The sequence below is a fragment of the Poecilia latipinna genome, unplaced genomic scaffold, assembly GCF_001443285.1.
Source record: "Poecilia latipinna isolate Pla-1442-1.1 unplaced genomic scaffold, P_latipinna-1.0 Scaffold308, whole genome shotgun sequence".
Lineage (NCBI taxonomy): Eukaryota > Metazoa > Chordata > Actinopteri > Cyprinodontiformes > Poeciliidae > Poecilia > Poecilia latipinna.
The window spans coordinates 696,494-716,384 of NW_015112924.1; the positions used below are offsets into that span (position 1 = coordinate 696,494).

At 37.6% G+C, this 19,891-nt stretch overlaps 1 protein-coding gene across 2 annotated transcripts; it reads left to right on the forward strand.

Moving 5' to 3' along the window:
* Nucleotides 1–2,348: 2,348 nt before the first annotated feature.
* lin28aa (lin-28 homolog Aa) lies at nucleotides 2,349–18,842 on the forward strand. 2 transcript variants are annotated; one of them, XM_015034684.1, is made up of 4 exons: nucleotides 2,349–2,565; nucleotides 3,447–3,619; nucleotides 10,563–10,747; nucleotides 14,327–18,842. In XM_015034684.1, the coding sequence occupies exons 1-4, from the start codon at nucleotides 2,556–2,558 to the stop codon at nucleotides 14,544–14,546; spliced, it is 588 nt and encodes a 195-aa protein (XP_014890170.1). In that variant the 5' UTR covers nucleotides 2,349–2,555; the 3' UTR covers nucleotides 14,547–18,842. The 2 variants fall into 2 exon arrangements, with proteins under 2 accessions (XP_014890170.1, XP_014890169.1); XM_015034683.1 differs by lacking the exon at nucleotides 2,349–2,565 and adding an exon at nucleotides 2,586–3,001.
* Nucleotides 18,843–19,891: the final 1,049 nt, after the last annotated feature.

Here is a 19,891-nt window from a genome sequence, read left to right on the forward strand (position 1 = left end):
TCTTGTGAAAACACAAAGAAAAATATTCTCAATTTTACCATTGAGACAAACACAAAAGTTGCACTTTTTATACCACTCAAACCTGGTTTGAGGTTTTCCTCACTGATCTTCAACCCTACTTAACCGTCTCAAAAACAAGTTTAAATAATTAAATTTCTTGTCAAATTCTTGGTACCAGAATAATGATTTCATTCAAGCAAGAATGGCAAGAGGAAAACCATGAGCATACAGATTTGCACGGAATGGATTAGATCAAAGCAGATTCATATTTTATAATGTCAAAAGTTGTAGGTAATCAGTTAAAATGAAGCAAAGACTGGTAATACATTTAGTTTATGAACTTCAATGTTACTGGAGTTATGGAGAGTTCTTTGAAGTTGTTTTGGGTAGCATAACTTATGGCAAAAATAATAATTTCCTGAATCTTAAAATGCTGTGGAGGTAGTTGGACTATGTGGATTTATTCACTTCTTTTAACTGATGGCTGATAAACAAGCCTTTGTTGAACAGCAAACATCTGAGTCAGGTGTATTAAAGCAGGGAAGCAGCTAAAAGATGCAGGACGGTCCACCTGGAAGACCAGGTTTGGGAAACACTACATTAGTGCATCATGAAAACGATTTTTTTTGTTCCAAATAACCAAATTAGATTTTACAAAAAGATGTCAATTTGAAAGACAAATCTGTGTGATTATTCGACCCCAAATGCTGTATTGCAAATAGTTAGAGATTATTTAAGCTATTTTGCTATGCTCAGGATGGATCCATTGCTTAAAGCCAAATTTTGCCACACTTTTTCCTTCCACTCAACTTTCAAATAATAAAACTGCCAGCTCCTAGAGGATGTCTGCTGGGTAACTGCCAAGTCAGCAATCTTCCACATTGTTATGTAGATTATTAAATGACAAATGTCCTCTTTTATTTAATCTTGAGTAAAATTCTAATTGTCTGGTAAACAGAACTGTGGGTTTTCATCAGCTGTAAACCATCTTCATTCAGAGTGAAACGATTACTTTCTGTGTAATAAGCATGTTGTTTTTTTCCTCACTGAATTTAATTGAAATAAGATTTCAGATAATATTTTCTCCATGTGTCTTTTTTTTCACCGCTCAACGTGAAAACAGTGAAAACAAGTAATGTATATTCCAACTGATTTTCTGTTGTTCTGTCATCGCTTTAGTGTTATTGTCATTTTCTGTGTAAGTCAATTATGTAACATTTAAGGGTTTTTCGGATCCACAAGGGGTCGTTGTGGTCGCATTGATAAAACTTCACTCACATATTGTTCAGTCTATTTGTGATAACAACTTGACATTTTTAGATGTATTTAACGCATGTGACATTTCTATTGGTATCCTAACAACGTAGTAATTCAAAGAAATCCCGGGTGCAGGGAATGTTTCCTTTAACTTTTGTTACAAACAAGATTAAATAAAAAAAGAGAAAAAGAAAACTATACTAGAGAATTATTTTTTGCCTTCTTTTCCATTTCTTTGTTCAAAGTATGTATGCAATTTGAACGAATTTCGTTTGATAATCTGCACTGTTTTATTTTGAAGTTCTTTTTTTTTTTGACATCCTCGTTCTTTAACGCGTCTATTGCTCCACAAAAGACGCGAGTCAACGTTTCAAGCTGATGTGATCAATCACTATTGATCCATGAATTCGTTTGCTTGTTTTAATCAGCACCGTGATGATTTTATAAAAGTTTTTTTTTTCTTCTTCTTCTTTTTGATCTGGAAAGGAACAACAAGGATTTACTTCATAAATGCCATACTTGGGCACTTTTTTAAAATCAGCATATTTTAAATTCAAAGCAATCAAATTAAGTTTAATTAATGACAGTAAATTCAAAAATTCAATAATAATAATAATAATAATAATAATAATAATAATAATAATAATAATAATACCTTGTCTTCCATTGGCATTTTACCTAATTTTCTGGCTTTTGTACTACAGTGAATTAGATATGAGTTAAATAATAATACTACTAAAATGAATAAATAATGTTCGATTTTCAGTTTCAGACGAATCGAATGAAACGTGACAATAATAATATTACAAGATATTTTTTCAGAATCTCACCTCATGATCCATAGTCATTTTACCAGATTGCCATTTTTGTTGCAAACAGGATAAAATAAAACAATACAAATACTGAGAAAGTATTTTTGAACTAAATTGCATGTTAAATTTCAGACCTTTTTGCACATGAGGACACTTTAAGAGCAAAATAATGCAGATTCAGCATGTGTGGACCAACTGATGCTGCAGTTTGCCACAGCCACCCCACTGCTGCAGAAGTCCAGCTCTGAATGGAACATCAATTTATTCATTTTGTGTTGATTGGTCCTTCCATCACACAATGCATATGCATCCTTGGGGACTGTAATCGTGAATCACGTGGACATGACCGAGAGAGTGCGTGGGGGGTTTGTCGGATAAGAAATTGTCATTTGTATTGACCAACAGTGCTGACCACTGCAGGGGAGCTAAAAGCAGCGATCCAGGAGAGAACAGCAGTGGGAACTGGGACCGAACTGGCCCACAGGCATGGCAGAAGGTAAGCTTGAACGTCGGGATGCTTTTTGCAGAGTTTTATCTTTAAAGCGTGCTCGGAGTTGCCTTATGGAGGGGCAGGGTTTGGTTGCATTGTTTGGAATGTTATTGGGGTGTGAGGTAGTGGAAGTGGTGGTGGTGGTGGAGATTCTTCAGCAAAAATTCTCCCCCTCCCCACTTCTCATTGTTGAGCAAAGGAGGGGGGGATAGGTTGCCAGCCCCCTTTTGTTTACCTCCCTTCTCCCGCTTTCCCTCTCGCTGCGCAGCTTCTGCTTTTCGCAGCATTTTGCATGAAAGTGGCAATCTGTGCGGATTACCCAGGTTGAGGGCTACAAATTAAAAAAAAAAAAAAGAAAGAGAATATTGTATCTTGGGTGCTGATTTTTGACTCAAGGCTGAGGCAGAAGACATGGGTTCCGTTTCTAACCAGGAGTTCCCAGGTGGAGTAAACTTCATGAGCAGCACGTTAATGTTCCGAGTTAATTAAGCTGTTTTCGGATCGACTGTCTCACTGATTGTGAAGGAGCGTTGTAAGCCATTGTTCGCACACGTGACGAGCAATGCACTCAAATTCGACTCTTTAAATAGTTGCATTTTCTGAAAGTTTTGCGCACATTTGAATGAAAGTTTTACGCATATTTAAAAAAGAAAGTTTTGCGCATGTTTCTTGAACAATGTTGTGCAACTGCTGGCGTTTAAATCGAAAATATATACTGAAGCCTCAGCACGGCGTGCTCAGTCATTGATTCATATCGATTACTGATCCGCAGAAATTAACATTTTTAAATTTTTACAAATTTGCGTTTTGTTGGTTAAAGGGGGGGGGGTTTTTTTTTTTTTTTTTTTTTTTGTAATCCTTATTGTGAACAAATGTTGAATTTGCAGGAGTGTGCAAGACGGAGGTAGATGAGGGACCGAGCACAGAGGAAGACACGCAGTCCTTCCACGGCTCCGGGGTGTGCAAGTGGTTCAACGTCCGCATGGGCTTCGGGTTCCTGTCCATGACCAACAGAGAGGGAGTGCCGCTGGACGAACCGGTTGATGTGTTTGTCCATCAGGTAGGTCTGGCCGCTCTTCCTGCAGAATCCCAACAAAAAAGTTCCAGACTCCTCTTTTCTTTTCCTCTGATCATTTTTAGCCCACTGATCATCCGTTTTTTCTCACTCGTTACTCGTTTCTAATCGAACACAATTAGTTTAAGTGTCTTAATCTTTTGTTCTTTTACTTCTTGCAGCAATTGATTAGAGTTTTGAAAAGAGACAAGTTTAGATGCATAAATTGTAAAACTGACTCAGCTTTGCAGTCTAAGGTAGAACGAAAAGACTAATTCACTTGACTTAGATGGATGTTTGCTGTAAGGTTTTCTTTTGAAAAAAAAACAACGTTTTGTAATATTAGGATATCTCTTGGCTTTCTTTATAAAACTTTTTATAACAGGAAATAAAAAAACACACACACGGTGGAATCACAAGAGGCACAGGGGCGGATTTAACAGGATGTGGGTTTCTGTGCTGTAGTGTTGGTGCCCTACTGACACAAGTTTCAGTTCAGGTGATTTGCACAGATCCTAATAACGACAAATGTCAATTTACAAGATTAGCAGATCCACTTTATATCCATGAATATATTTGGAAATTAGTCCAGCTGTTAGGCTGACAGATGGGAATTGATGTATGTGCAAAACTCTTTGTGAACTTTTTCACTGAATTGGTCCCAATGTTGGTGCTAGAGTCGGCTCCTAACTGATTCTTTAAAAAAAAAAAAAATGGTTTGCTTTTTTCTACAACCCATTATCTGAGTCAGAGCCTCATCTCATCTCCCTCTATTTTATGTTTTATTTAAATTTTTATGGAGGATGGTAGAGCAGAAAGTTTGACTACACAAAACAGATTATTAATTCCTGTAAGTTGTTGACCCCTTATTGCTGCTATAATTTTATTTTCACCGTTTCTTTTTTAAACAAAAAAAGGGTTGCTCGTGAACACAATCCTAACCAATGGATCACCAGTACCAGCAGCATTAAAAAAATGGGAAAAGAGCAATATTTACAGCATGCTTTACATAACACAGTGTTAAAGAAACTAGTCGGTAATGGCATTTATCAAATCAATGGAAAACATCAGCTTGATGCAGGTCAGAAGTCTACTTTAGCTCTGTGATGGGTGATATAAAAATAAACAGTGGTAAGATTGATTTCCTTGGGATGATGTATTGTGACTTGGTTCTATATAAATAAACTGAACTGAAACTGCTTGTGTTTCTCCAATTTAACATTTTTCTGAATAATGATGCTTAGTATTGTTTTTAATTGGATCAATGTCAAAACAAACCCCTGAACAGTGATTTCTGATTGGCTGCTGGTCTCCCTGAGTCTTGATCTAGCTTCTGATGAAAGAGGTTCTTCTGTCCCGACTCAGACTTGGTATTGTAAAAGATCACGTATTTGTGTTAGTTTATCAGGAACAGAAGGAAATGATGCCAAGCAAGAATCAAACATCAGCTTAGCAGCAAAACCAGTTTGGTGGAGAAGTAGAATTGTGCACAGCACTAAGCGCACCATTCCGAACGAGAAACAGGATGGTAGCGGCATTATGCTGTGGAGATGCTTTTGTTCAGCGTGGACAGGGAAGCCAGTTTAGGTTGATGAGAAGGTGGTTTTAGAGAAAAGCTGGAAAATCTTGAAAGAAAACCTGCTAGAGGCTGCAAAATATTGAGGACAACAACAGCTGTAATAGAACGGTTTATATCAAAGTGTGTGTGTTAGAATGGTTTGATCAGATTCCTATTTGATCTTCATTATAATACAGTACAGTCAACGTCAGTTAATCATATAATGTCAGGCTAAGTAAGCTGGGCCGATTGCATCGAGACTTTGCAGAAACAGAGCAAGAGTGGAAATTAATGGTATTAAACAGAGGAAACCCTCTGGCTCATTATTATCATCATCCATCTGCTGCTACTGGGTTGTGGAAGAGACTGAACACACATTAGGCAGGGACACTGGTTCAGAGTTACTTTTTATCTTTTTCTTTAGATGTATTTTACTCATGCAAAGTACAGTAGGTTGACAGTTAGGTGCACATAATCATCAAGGTTTTAAATTGTCCACAATTTATTTTTAGTCATTGTATGTCTTGTTTTTAGACAGTTCACTACAAGTATGGCATCATTTCCAGAAAAGTCAGGAAACATCATCTAAAAATGTGCAACTGGCCTTGTCAGGCCTATATGTGGCAATGTGATGAATTCACCAAAATACACTAAAAACAAAGGAAGACACTTCAGGTGAATTCCAATTTTCAAACCCAGATTTTGTTATTTTTTTCTAACAGTACTACAATTGCATATGTATGTAGTTTAGCATTGCTAATCGGAGGTTATTTTACAAAGATAAAAGATTATGCAAAGGCTAATTTAATTGCATAATCTGAAACCCTCATTTCCATTTTCTGATAGCTGTTTGGGTTACCTTTTGGTAAAAATATGAGAAATTATGACCCATCTGTCCTGCTGGTAGATTTAGTTTATCTTTAGTAGATTAGGAGTAAAATTTAAAAATGAATTAAATCATTGGTTGTAAAAGTACATTGTTGATCGGGGGGCGGGGGAACAAAACAAAATAAAACTCCTGAGGCTCCAATTTGTACAACAAAAAGTCAGCTACCTCACAGCCAGAGGGATGAAATGTCCATCATGAAGATGTGTCTGAGGTAAAAGGTTTTAGTTTGTGAGATACCTGTTTTCAAATAGTTGCATATTAATTATTGGCAGAAAAATCTAACAACTGAAACCACATGGACACTTCTGGAATACTGTCAACATATCATGCACTTATTTAAAATGATATTTTTTGAGGTTCCCAAAACTTCAAGTACTTTCCCACTAAGCCCTTGCTTAAGTCTGGCCTGGCTTACACACCTTAACAGGCTTACAACAAGGCTACTAAGCTGCACAGAAATGTGTGCACATATTTATGACAATGAAAACTAAATAATCTTTTTTTTTTTTTTAATATCATTTAAGACGGTGCCTTTCTTCTGAATTGAATAACGGCTTGCCGATTAGACTTGTGATCCATGAAAACACCTTAAATAAACTGTTAAATATCACTGCTTTTCATGTTTATGCCCTTTTCTCTCTGACTTGATCATAAAAGTTAAGACGGCTACTTTAAACTTTCCCAGCAACAAGTTTCTGCCTTGGTCTCATCTGTGAGAGAGCGCCTCCACTTCTGTCTGATAAGACGACGTTTAGCATGTGAATGAGAGGAATCCCTACGAGCTGCTCAATCACCTCAGAGTTCCTGTCATAAAATGATTAAAGGCTCTCTGCTGTCTGGTCAGCCCTTCCACCCTCCTCCCTGTGCCTGTGTGTGTGTTGGCAGTATAGAGGTACACTACAATTTATTGCTAAACCCTTCTTTGAAAAGGACTATTTTTAGGTGCCTTGTCTTGTTTATGCAACAACAGTCTATCTTGGGCTGTGAAAACATTGGACCCACTTGCATGAAGTTTCCATGATTTCACATGCAGCCCCTGTTTCTGTCTTTCTACCATCTGGCCATGATGGCGCTTACAGAGTTATAATTGTGAGGGGGTTTTTTTTGTTTTTTTTATTGTGAAAGCTGCAGGAAGCTGGGCATTTCATTACTCATTCTCTTAAACAACAGACGATAGAAACCTGCAGTTTAGATCTCCAGTAGTTAGAGAGTTGAAGCCATTTGAAGTTTTATTAATGTTATTCTGCAAAGTTCTCCGTTGTCAGCATCCAATCCTTTATCAATTTCCATTGATAAGCTTTGGTATTACTTTAATCTACTAACCCTTCAGAGACTGATACAAGAATTAATAGCACAAACATTCAACCTTTTAAAAGCCAAACATTTTATATTGGATTGTTTTAAATGAAACAATAACTGGACTATTTTTTTTTTTATTGTATCATAATTGATACATTCGGCATTTTGTTATTATTATGTACTGTGTCCTCCTCAACCAAAAAGACACGGATTGCATGTTTTTAATAGCATAAACCTAATACAAAAACAATTGATGCACTGGCCCCTACTCCCTTCTAAAGAACTTATCATTTTTATTATACCACATTATGAAAGACTATTTTACTGATAATCCATTTTTGAAATATCTTATTTCCTTGTAAGCATTTGAAAGGGCCTTTAACTCCACAAAAACTTCTTCTTAGAAGGTGTCCGTGTCCATTATTGATTTAAATCTTCTACCTGAGGGAAGAAGACAAAAGTAGGACGTAACAAAGCAATTTTTTGAAAGCAGTAGCAACTTTCTTCAAGAAGGCAGAGTTCGCAGAAATATGTGCATCAAAAATCATGCATTTGGTCTAATGGAGTAAAACCTCACATTCTGAATGGCAAGATTGAAAGAAATTAGATATTTAAAGTGGAATTAAATTATTTCTCTGCAAACTTTACTCAGGTTGTTTTATATATTTTTTAGTGGTATCACATCTCAGATCAGCTTTAACTTACTGGCTTTTATAATGGTGACCTTGTATTTCTATTGACAATATAATTTTTCAAATTAGCTTGTTAAAAGCAGGGTATAAAAAAAAAAATAAGAAAACACAGTCTTGAAATCTTCTAACAAAACCGCTTTTCCAGTAACTGATTTCAGTGTATTATGATTGATCCATTAAGCTTTTCTCATTGTGTATTTATCCCATTTTCCGTAAGCAAATGAATCTACAAGCACCTGATTCACTACACTGACCTTTAAAATTATCACAAGTAATACACAGACTTTCATCACAGTTTTCTTTAAAATATCTATTGTTGTTTGAGTTAAGTCACATCTGGCTATCTTGGACTTTGGTCCTCAATAAGAGGCTACAAGATGAGAATAGCATGTGATACAGCAGGAAAGGCAAAGTACAAACATTTTAAAGAGGCAGAAGCCTCAGTAATGTGCATTCAAAAATTATATGTTGGGTGTTATAATAAGCCATAAATAAAAACAACCTGCTGAGTAAAACGTAGGCTTGTGAGTTGCATCGATCGAAAAAGTAGTAATGTTTACTTTTTTTCATTAGAGAAAATTGATGCAGAGAATCTGACGAAAAGTAAAGCCATGCATCCTAAAATTAGTGGCCACGCGTCGAGGAAAAATTAAGTCCCACGGTTCGCTGGCCTTTGTGCCGGTGGACAATAGAGCCATGCATCCGAATCAAGCACCCCTCAGCCGTGCCCCGAGCCTCTCTTTGTCCCAGCAGAAGTCTTTCTATTGTCCCTCTCCACTCTGATGTCTTTCTTTGCCTTGCTTCGCTTCCAGACATATTCTAATGTAGTTTACTCTAGACCCCACAAATAGCACCTCCACATCAGGTCCTTGAAGGATAAAGAGAAGAAAAGAAACCCCCCATCCTGATGCTTTACCTGTGTGAGAGTGGCCATGTGGTAGGTTGAGGGTGAGTTATGGGGGTGGGGATGTTCACACGTTTGAGAGAGGAAGTGGATTAACGGTCACCGGGTGAAGAGTGGTTCTGGGACGTCCATCTTGCCAATCAGATGTTATTTCTCACAAATGGTGCTCGAAATGTAAAATATTATACAGACCATGCTTGTTTTTCAAATGAGGCTGGATGGGTGGTGGTGGGGGGGAGGTATGCAGTTCACCGAAACCTCTGATTGTCTTTTTCAGGAGCAGCATTTAAAGATTTAATCCGTGTTTTCTTAGAGGCCCATTTCCAAAATGACTTCCCTTACAATGAATTGCATGTTCTGTTGGGTTCCAATGAGTTTTGACCTACAAAACATCCAGACGTTTAGTTATAACACACAAAAGGATGAAGCTTTGCTCCAAAATAAAATCAAAGAGACAGGATTACCGTTTTATCAAAGCAGATTTGCTAAATTACAGCGGGCTGTTCTTATGTCAACAGTTTGCGGCCTGCGTGACAATATAATCTTACAATCCCACCTAGGAATTTGTTTTTTGAGGGGCTTCCCATGATGCGTTAACCAGTCTGAGGTATTTCTCCACAAACCTGTCCCACACCTTTTCTCTGTTTTTATCTTTCCTGCATTTGTTTTGGAGGTGGAAATGCTCTTTGCACATGTTAAGGAGAGGGCTCTTTTCTCTTCAGGTGACTGTGGCATCAATAAAAAGGCAGTTAAACATTCAAGCCTGCAGGCCCATTGTTTATTAAGTAAGCAGATCCACCTAATGTCATCAAACCTGTAACAAAGTGAAGTTATCAGCTCCTTCCCACAAAGATCTTGAGTGAAAACGATGCTATCAAGGTGAGATATTGGTCATTTGTGCTCCTTGTGAGTTTATATCTTTTCACATCTTTCTGCCAAACAACTATCCGAGGAATGTCACCCTGACCCCCAGCCTTCACAGAGAGATGCCTTGCTTGCCGTGTCACCCCACCCCCAACGCGAGCACCAACCCCTGCATCCTGTAGTTTAGGGTTAGTGGTGGTGGTCAGTGTGTTAGTGGAGCTTTGTGATGTGGGTGGGAAAAAAAGGTGGGGGTGGGGGCGGCAGTGTGGAATGCTGCTCCTCCGGTGAGGATGGGGGATGAGGAAGAGTGGAGGTCGGGGGGGGCTTGATTGAAGATTATCCTCGTCAGTTTTTTTCTCCTAAATGCAGAAAAATAATAATATGAAAATTCAGCATTGGGTCACCATCACTTTTGTAGTGCATGATGTGAAAACTAGCTGTGGAGAAGGAATGATGAGCTTCGTATGGCTTATTTGGTTATAAGCATAAAATACCACATACTTGATAAGAGTGGTTGGGTTCTGATTTTAAACTGGGATAAATGTTTCTACAAGCCAACGGTAACCATGATCTAGTCAATGGGGGCAAAATCATCTGCAGTTTTTCCCCATACAAATGAGTTGAAGAGAAATCAAGCACCCCCTTCTATCAGATTTACTGTGAGAAAAATGATTTCCACATTTGGAGTTTCCCAAACAACAAGAGGTTAAAGTTGAATGAGCTCTTGCTTTCTTGCCTTTCAGAGCAAGCTGCACATGGAAGGTTTCCGCAGCCTGAAGGAAGGCGAAGCGGTCGAGTTTACCTTCAAGAAGTCATCGAAGGGCCTCGAGTCGCAGCGGGTTACTGGACCGGGCGGCATCCACTGTGTGGGCAGCGAGCGGAGGCCCAAAGGCAAAAAGGTCCAAAAGCGCCGCTCAAAGGGAGACAGGTACGTACTGGCAAACTGGGAGGTTTTGAATAAAAGAGAGTGAAGGTAATTTGAAAAAAAAAAAAAAAAAAAAAAAGGAATACATAAAACCTCAAAAATGGAGAAAATTACCCAAAAGGGCGGGTTTTAATAGATGCTGCACAGGAAAAGAAATATTCCTAAATAATATGCCTGAAAATTTCAGTGACAATATCAATTACAACACACATTTTTCAGACTCCTCTTCTTTGACCCCTCTCCATAAGCTTTAGCACCTTTGCCATTAAAAATACACATTGAGTGTTGACATTAATGATCAATATCCTGCTGTTCACATATATTATCAACTGACAGAGCCTGAATCTGTTGCTCTCAAAATATAATACGATGTCCAGGCAGCCCATTAAAACTGCAATATTTCACACAATAAGGCAGAAATGATTGCACATCCATGTATTGTGGTTTCCTAGTTTTAACCCTTTATTACCTGAAGGGACAGATATCAAAATGTATCTACATTTTATAAATTGGGCTGTACATTCAATACTTTGGGCAAAACATTTTTTTTTTTCTTTAAAGTCTGTTAAGTTAAATAACGAGACTCACAATTTCACTTCAGATTTTTTGTGAAACATTTGGTCTTTTTGCAGTGAAGAATTACTTCACGTGTCCTAATCTTGGAAGAATTTCATTTAAGAAAATGACTGGCAAAGGCATAATTTGATTAGTATTTTTGAACTGAGAATCGCATACAATTGAAGTTGTTGTAAAATGTTTGTGATTTTTGTGTGTGTGTGTGTGTGTTCTGCTTGGATCAGATGTACAATGGTGTTTGTAGTTTCTCCTCACTTTTGTGCCTTTCCCTGGATCCCAACCCCCCGCTTTGAGCTCTACCCAGGGTCACATCAGCAGGGCCTGACGTGTGACCTGGATCAATAACTGTTTAAATCTGCTCGTCCCTGGTGAATTCAGATCTGCCCACTTTCTCCCTCTTCCTACCAACCCTCCTCAACGGACAGAAGTTTTCCTCTAAATCCAAAATTAATCCTGCAAAGACAGACTTTAGATTTCCCTTTTACTTTTCTCAAGATAAGATGCAAGTTTGTTGATTACTATAGGTGATTTTGTTTGGATATAACTTGATGCACACATGGAGGTGTCCAACAATCCGGCAAACAACTCACACATCGTAACTTTATCCAAATCCATGTTTTGAGAGTAAAAAGAAAGATTTAATCTAATTGGTCCAGAGGCAGAAATGGCATAAAGGGATTCGCTTACAAAGCCAGAATTAAAATGTATCTTTATCTTAAGACCCCAAGATGGACTACAAGGGAACTATGTGGCTTTTATCAGGCGAAACTAAAGGAGCTAAAGAGATCAGTGTTTGCAGATCACTCCGAGTGTCAGTATGATGCAAGGTTAGAGGTGTATCAACTTCACCACATGTCAGTTGTGATTACAACCAGAGCGAAGTGAGTGTGAGAACAGAGATCATTATGGCCTCAGAGTCCTGGGAGGCCGTCGTGGTTCAGTACTTCTCCACAGACCTCTCTGGTTCATGGATAAGGTGCGTTTTCTCTTCATTGCTTTGTGTTATGCAACACTGGATTGTCCTCCACGGATTGGGATGTGATTAACTGATTACCTTTTATTAATAAACAGTTTATGTATGTATATAAATTAGAAGCACTGTGAAGGAGTTCTGATTATTTAGAGAGAGTCGCTGTTCCAGCTTGGTTCAGATCACTGATAAACTCGCATATCTATCACTTTGCAAAGGAAAAAAGTTCCTGTTCATTTAATTGATAACAGATGCAGGAGCCCAGGCAAGGGGCGTTAAGGGTCATAGTTGTCATAGCAACCATGTATGAATAAAAGGAAGAGGGCTGGGGGCTTGGATGGGATTGGAGGGAGGTTGGAGGTCAGGGTTCAGAGGTCATTACTGCAGCTTTTTTAGACAAAGGGACCACTTCCACTTTCCTCCTGATGGATGCTGATGTGAGGAGCCTCTGTGATGGTGACGGTATAGACCTTGACACCACTCAAACAGCCAGGGCCACAAAGCCAACCTGACCCCTCAGCAGCCGCACCGTCCAAACCTCATCTGCTGCCACAAAGGTGGCCGGGGGGGTCCAGGGAGGCACCGAGTAACTGCCTCACGCCCACCACCCATCTGTCTTCCACCCCTGTACGCGTGGCCATTCTATAAATGATGTCCAAACAGCGGTGGCCGATGGCAGCCTGATGCCTTCAGCTGACCCCCATGCATAGAGTCTAACTAAAGTTCAATGGTGATGACACTAGAGCCACACTTTGATTGAACTGGCCCCAACTGGAAGCTTCTCTCAGCGACAAGCTGACAAATAGCACAAACTGTACAACTCTAAAGAAAAACCTCCAGCAACTTCACCAAACTGCTTGCTAAAATATTGCCTTGAATTGCAGTTGTGTTTCCTAACCTGGGATTATTTCAGTGACAAGCAGTTTTGAAATGTTCATAAATCTTGTTCTCCTCATGAAGATCTGCACCATCCCCTCAAATGCCATTTGAATTGGAGAGTTATGTAAAAAGTCGAGCTAGGGTTTAGCAGGTGAAATATTGCCATCTAGAGGCGGAAATGTATAATTTAGGATCCTTGAGAGTCAAAAACGGTCCCAACTTACTTTATTAAAATGCTTCTCCAGGAAGGTTTATGTATTTATTTATTTATATATATTTTTTGACTCAATTAAAAAGCGTTTTAGTAAAGTAGAAAATTTTGGGGAGATTTTAAAGGAAATATGATAGACTACAAATTGTTGGCTAATGTTTTCCTTAAAACAAACAAATGGGAAAGTAAGATGTCTCTTTGAGGCATCTGTGATTAATATTGTAGAATTTATTGCATTAAAATAATATATTAATAGGAACTTCAAGATATGTTAACTCGGCCCTGATACTGGTGAAATTAGATTTGTTGCAATAGACCAACAGTTGAAGGAACAAGATACATATTTTTTCTTTAATATAAAAATCTAAAAAGTACAAAGTGCACCGTTGTCAATCCAGCTTTACTCTGACATGCTTAAATAAAATCCAGTGCCTTCAGAAGTCACTTACCTTGTAAGTATCTTCTGTATAATTTCTTGTCAGTTTAATTACAGCTGTTCTGCAAAGATATAAATGGCAGGATGAAGGAGCACAGCAGGCAGGCCAGGGATAATGTCGAGACGTTTAGCTCACCGGAGCGAGTAACGAAAACAATATCCCAAGCTTGGAGCATCTCAATGTTCACTGCCCAACCCATTATCCAAAAACAAGAGAATCCTACACCTGCAAAGCTACCAAGACATGGCCGTCCAACCAAACAGATGGAGCCAAATAGAAGAACATTAGTTAGGGAAGCTGTGAAGGTGCAGTTGCAGAGATCCGCAGCTAACCCAACATGCAAAACCCTTACATGTCATGATGCTGTAAATCCAACAAAAAATTCTGACATGTTTCGCACCTTACAGTCTCCATACTTTCTCAAAAGAGCGATTTCATTCCATTGGATGCTCACGATCTGTTCTTTCTCAGGTTTATGTCAAACGTAAACTTCATGTATTCTCTTGTAGATGTTATAACTGCGGAGGCCTGGATCATCACGCCAAAGAGTGCAAGTTACCACCTCAGCCCAAGAGGTGCCACTTCTGCCAGAGCATTGACCACATGGTCGCCAGCTGTCCAGTAAAAGCACAACAGTCCTCACCAGTTTCTCAGGGAAAACCGTCCCCCTTGAAAGGAGACGAGGGGGAACACAGCCAGCCGGCGCCACCTCCTGAAACCTCTGACTAAATGGGAGATTGAGCCTCGCCGAAGCACAGGAGCCAATCAAATTGCTTCGACGGTTGAGAGAGGGGACACAATTCTCCTCCCTTGCTGTTGAAGCTGCTTTTGGAATTACCTCAGGTTAAAAACACTCATGAAGAATGTTGTCTTTATTACTTTTTATTTGGTGTAACACTCAGGAATAATGCTTCATTGTTGCACTCAGGAAGTTTAAATGTATGAATCCTTGCTACCAGGAACATTGGAATACGTAGAGATAATACTGAAAGGTGTTCACAGGCATTTGCAGATTTCTTTTATGTAACTGCACTTTCCTTGTGAGTTTTATTAATCAGTTTCGTTTGCATTATACTCAGTGTGTTGAGAATAGACCTAAACTTTTGCTGCCTTACTGTTCAGTATCCTTCCTGACTGTTACACCTTTCTGTCGACAAAGCACAGATGTACCGGACAGTGTCTCTGTGATGAATGTTAGCAAATGGGTTGCGTGGGGAGGGAGGGATGGTGTGTTGATTTGGAAAGAAAAAAAGAAAAAAAAAAAAAACACAAAACGGGTTTAAGGGTATAGGTATAGGCAACGCACTGCTGTGAGATTTGCCAATATTGCTGTTGACCATCCAGATTTCTGGGGCCAAATGAATGTCAGACCAAAAAGTGTTTTCTGGGTTTTGGTCAATTATTTTGTTTTATAAGTTGATTTTTATCTTTTTAGTACTCAGCATTTTGCTGGCTGTTCTGGTCTACCTCACTAGTGCATGTTAGGTCTGATATTTATAGATATCTGATTTTAGTTGGGATTAAATCAAATCCTTTTTGCACTACAGAATGTATACAGGATGAAAACTATTCATCACATACCACCATAAAGAGTAACTCAACAACCTGACCTGCAGCGATTCAGTTTCACACTCTGCTGCACTCTACACGTGTACTTTAAGACCTGAGAAATTAAAACCGCTTTGTGGTTGCTTGGTAAAACCATGAGGTCAATAGACTTCTGAAACACTCTTTTCATTTCAGCCAAATCTCGACAGCACAAAGCCAATATTCTCACCTCATCAGAGTGTCAAGCTGTTGCTTCGTTTCCTGTCACGATGTCCGAACATCAGAAGCTTGCAGAAGCTTGCGAGTGTACCGAGTTTAAAGCTCCAGGGCAAAGTTGAGGCCACTCAGCTTGGTTCTGTGATGTATCATTTCTCACTTTTAGTTATGCAAACACCATCATCTCTTATGGATGAACCACGAATGCCACCGAAAGGTCTTAATTTCAATCATTTAATTCAGAATTTGAAACTCGTTAAATATTCATTATACACAGAGTTTTAATAATCTCAAGTGTTTTATTTCTGTTAATTTTGAAAACGATTCAGTTTTTTTTTTTTTTTTGACAAAATTAGAATATTACACAAGATAATTATTCAAAAACAATATTAAGTAGAGAAACACCTGCTAACATAGGTATGCTTTGATCGGGTCTGGGCTCCTTTTGGGATAGATTGCTGTATCGATGCAGCGTAGCATGGAGGTGATTAAACAGTGGTGCTGCAGAAATGCTCAGGATGTATAGCTTGGTTTAGAAGCAACTTTCAGCTCGTCTGCATTGGTGGGTCTGGCGTCTCATCTTCCCCTCGGCAACATCCATTGGCTTTTTGACCAGGTTTAGGTCAGACAAGTATATTGAGCAGAGTAACACACTGACTTTGTTGAGGACACCTTGTGATTGTCTTCTAGTATAACTAGTATTACGCAATACAGTAATTTTCCTCATTTATTGATTCAGTATCATCAAATTGAACAGAAAAAAAAAATACTTGTTTAATACATACCTCTGTGTGTAATGAAGCTAAATAATTTTCACTTTTTAAATTATTGATGTAATTTTTCGGTTGTTTTCACCTTTGAGATGCACCTACATTCTTGCAAATCAATCAAAAATAGGCGAACGCCCGGCCTACAGAGGGCAGCACAATGCTGCTGTTTGGCTTGAATTCAGTCGGTCTTCATTTCTGGGTTTTCTTACACACTTTTATCTCTCTTTGAACAGTATTCTATCTTTACTGGCTGATCTGTAAAAGTTTGTTGCTTTATGACTACTTCAAGTTGGATTTGACTGAATTTTCTCAGGATTAAATTATACGTACATGGCATAAATACTTGAGCTTCTACTGAGTTACTGAGGGCTCCAGCTTTACTCTGGATGCTTAAAATTAGAAACAGAAACGAGGCAAAAATCAGACATGTTTCTTGTGAGCTCGCTGCTGCTGTTACTTTTTTATGTCCAGTTGGATCTATTTCTAGGTAGATATTTAAGACACTGTGTAGGCTTTTGACTCGGGAGCACCCAGCCTGCAAGGAGAAGCATGTAGACCTAGCTAGTCAAACAGCATATTACTCCCGTTTTACAGGAGATGCTGACTGATACTTTAACACCCAATTAATATATATGTAAAATTATTCTAAAGCCTTTTTAAGAAATGCATACTACTTATTTATTTTCATCCAAAAGCAGCGCATCTTCTCCCTGTGCTCCTTTTGAAGCCTACCAGCAATGAATGTTTGAGTAGAGATCATCATGTAAAACACAAATGGGTCGGTGAAAGCTTGAAGAAGATCTGGTTTACAATCTTAACATCATGGTACTCTTGCTGCTGTGTACATATGTGCTTGAAAGATCATTCCCTTAATTTAATTTGACCTGAATGCAAGGTAACAGTACTATATTGCGACATAAGAATATGAATATGCAATACATACTGTGCAGGTACATAGAATAATGACGACTGATCTAAACTGTGAGGATTTTCTTTTCCTTGTTTATCCTTGATTTTTTTTTCTTTTTAGTATTTTATTTTTTTTATGCGCAATGAGCCTTTTAGGAGAAAAGCTCATTGTTATTCCTATCTATGCCAAACCCAATGCAATGCCACTCTGCTCTAATCATGTGCAAGATGCATTAATATGTTTTCTATATTTCATTTTTGTTGCGCCCGAGTATGTTTAATGTTTTTATATCAGATTTTAATGTTTTTACACGCTATAAAAAATACCTCGTCTTAAGCTCATCTCAGGGATTGCTAATCTGAAAACTCAGGGATGGTTTTAGATTGAATTTGAGGAGTCAGTGTTAACTCCAGAACAAGCAAGGGTTAAATGCTCATTTAACAAAATGTGAAAAATGTAACAAAGAAGCCAAACTACTGAAAATGGCTTTGTGAGTGTCTTGGTGCTTATCTTGTTTTTCTTTTAAACATGGTGAAAATTTATTGGTAGATTTTTTTAAACTTTTGGTCAGGAAAGCAATCTTGCCCTAACATTGTATATCAACACAGAGTAATGGTGTTTGTTTTTTTTACATCTCCTTTGCCTAATATGAAGAAATGTTCCACTATTGTTGTATTCTTTCCTCTGTAATTGTTGTAGATTGGGATAAAAGTAGGATATTTTAAAGGGACTGGGGCTAGTAGTATATAATCGTTGTCTCATCTCAACACGTTGATAATTGGTGTTTCAGACTATCAATGCTTATGACAAAAAGAATGTGCTACAAATGACTTAACACACAAATGACTCCTTCTATTCTAAGTAGATTTCCCACAAATTCAGAATATGTGACGGAAAATCATTCAAAGGTTTGATTTAGATGTTGAATCATTTCACTCAAGAATTATCGTAATGTAAGACCTTACATTAAGTGAATATATTTCATTTACACTGCTAGTATTGACATCAATTATAACAATTTACTCTCTTTTCCTTATTTGTCACTTATCTGAGCACTGACTTCATTTGTTAAACTGACTTAGGCAATGTTTACATGTAATTCTCAAATTTGGAGTAAGCTAAACTTCTATAATGGGTTAGGGATTAATTAGTTGTACTTTGCTATCTCAAATTATAACATTGAAACTCAGAATGTATAAAAATCTACAAATTTATTGTCAAGTACTTGGTTCCTTTAAAGTGCAACAGCTTGTATGACTAGCTCAGGGTAACATTTGAAGCAGATCAAGGCATTTTAATTTTTTTTTTTTCTTTTTGTACTCATGTTGTTTTTGACCATCAGGCAGTTCATTTGTGGTTTTATTGTATTTTATAAGACAAATTTCTACAGAGCTACTTCAGAAAAATATGCATTTACTATTAATGAATGTATTAGTATTTACTGTCATAAAACTCACAATTATCTTTAACTCAGGAAATTTAATGATTATAGTCTGTCAGTGATGAGCAGCATGTGAGATTTTCAAAGTAGTTTCTATATGTAAAATGTTGCTTCATTTCATAATAAACTTGTCAATATTATTATTTTTTTCAGCTTTTCATTTTAAAAGAGGGGGTTGAGGGAGGTAATTGTTGTCTTACTTCTTTTTTTCTCAATTGTTTTAATTTTTGACCAGGAAAGATCCAGAGATTTAAATTTTCACGAGAGTGTTAACAACATAAAAGCAGCTCACAATGCACCTGAAATATAACAGAGTCGACACAGTAAAGAACATAAAAAGGTTTTCATTTGCAAACATCAATTTATATAAAAAGGTTTTGCAATGTTGAAAGATTGTGGTATAAATTCAACGCAATATGGAGCTTATTCTATAAAGTATAATATCTGAAGGCTTAAACACAAGCTTCTTGGCACATTTAATAGGAATAGGTGACATAAATAAACCTGAAACTACTGCACTTTTGAGGAAATAGGAGTTTTAGTATAAAGGAAGAAAAACCTTTCGATTCAACATAAGAACATAATGTGGAATGAAAACCATAAATTGGTAGATTGTACCAAGTGTATGTTGGCACTGTGGACATACAGCACACATATAACAAATCGTTCACCAGCTCTAAAATAAAATAAGGTTCTAGAGCAGTTTTATCTTGATTGCTTTTTTTTACCAACTGCTTGATGTGTGAGAATCAACAATCAGTATTCCTACATTTTTTTCAGATGCTAGCTCTGTCCTCAAAACGGAATAAGGACAGTAAATTCAGAGTACATCTGCAGTATTGTCAGCATAAAAATATTTTTAAAACCTGGTAGTATATAACATTTATGAGAGAATTTGTCTCTGCAGAACACAGAGTTTTTGGTTTAGTTAAATAGGTTCTACAACTGATATGTCAAAAGGTTAAAAGAGGTCACTGACAAAAGCTGGACTCTTTTGTTGCCTTTCACCTCCTAGAGCTGTTGTGTACTCTTTTTCTAAAACCAAACAGTTTTTATTTATTTCACTAGATATGCACAAATATGATATTTAAAAAAAAAAGTAAATTAAAACAAATTTAAGTCTCCTATTTATATCTGATCTTTGTTTCTGATGCTCTTTCAACACAACTACTTTGGCATGAAACATGCT

Bases quoted from the DNA above. Each gene is read 5' to 3' on its own strand.
- lin28aa (XM_015034683.1), top strand. From the start codon at position 2,971: ATGGGTTCCGTTTCTAACCAGGAGTTCCCAG. The intron at 3,002-3,446 runs GTGGAGTAAACT...TTGAATTTGCAG, and splicing joins TTCTAACCAGGAGTTCCCAG to GAGTGTGCAAGACGGAGGTA. The intron at 10,748-14,326 runs GTACGTACTGGC...ATTCTCTTGTAG, and splicing joins CGCCGCTCAAAGGGAGACAG to ATGTTATAACTGCGGAGGCC.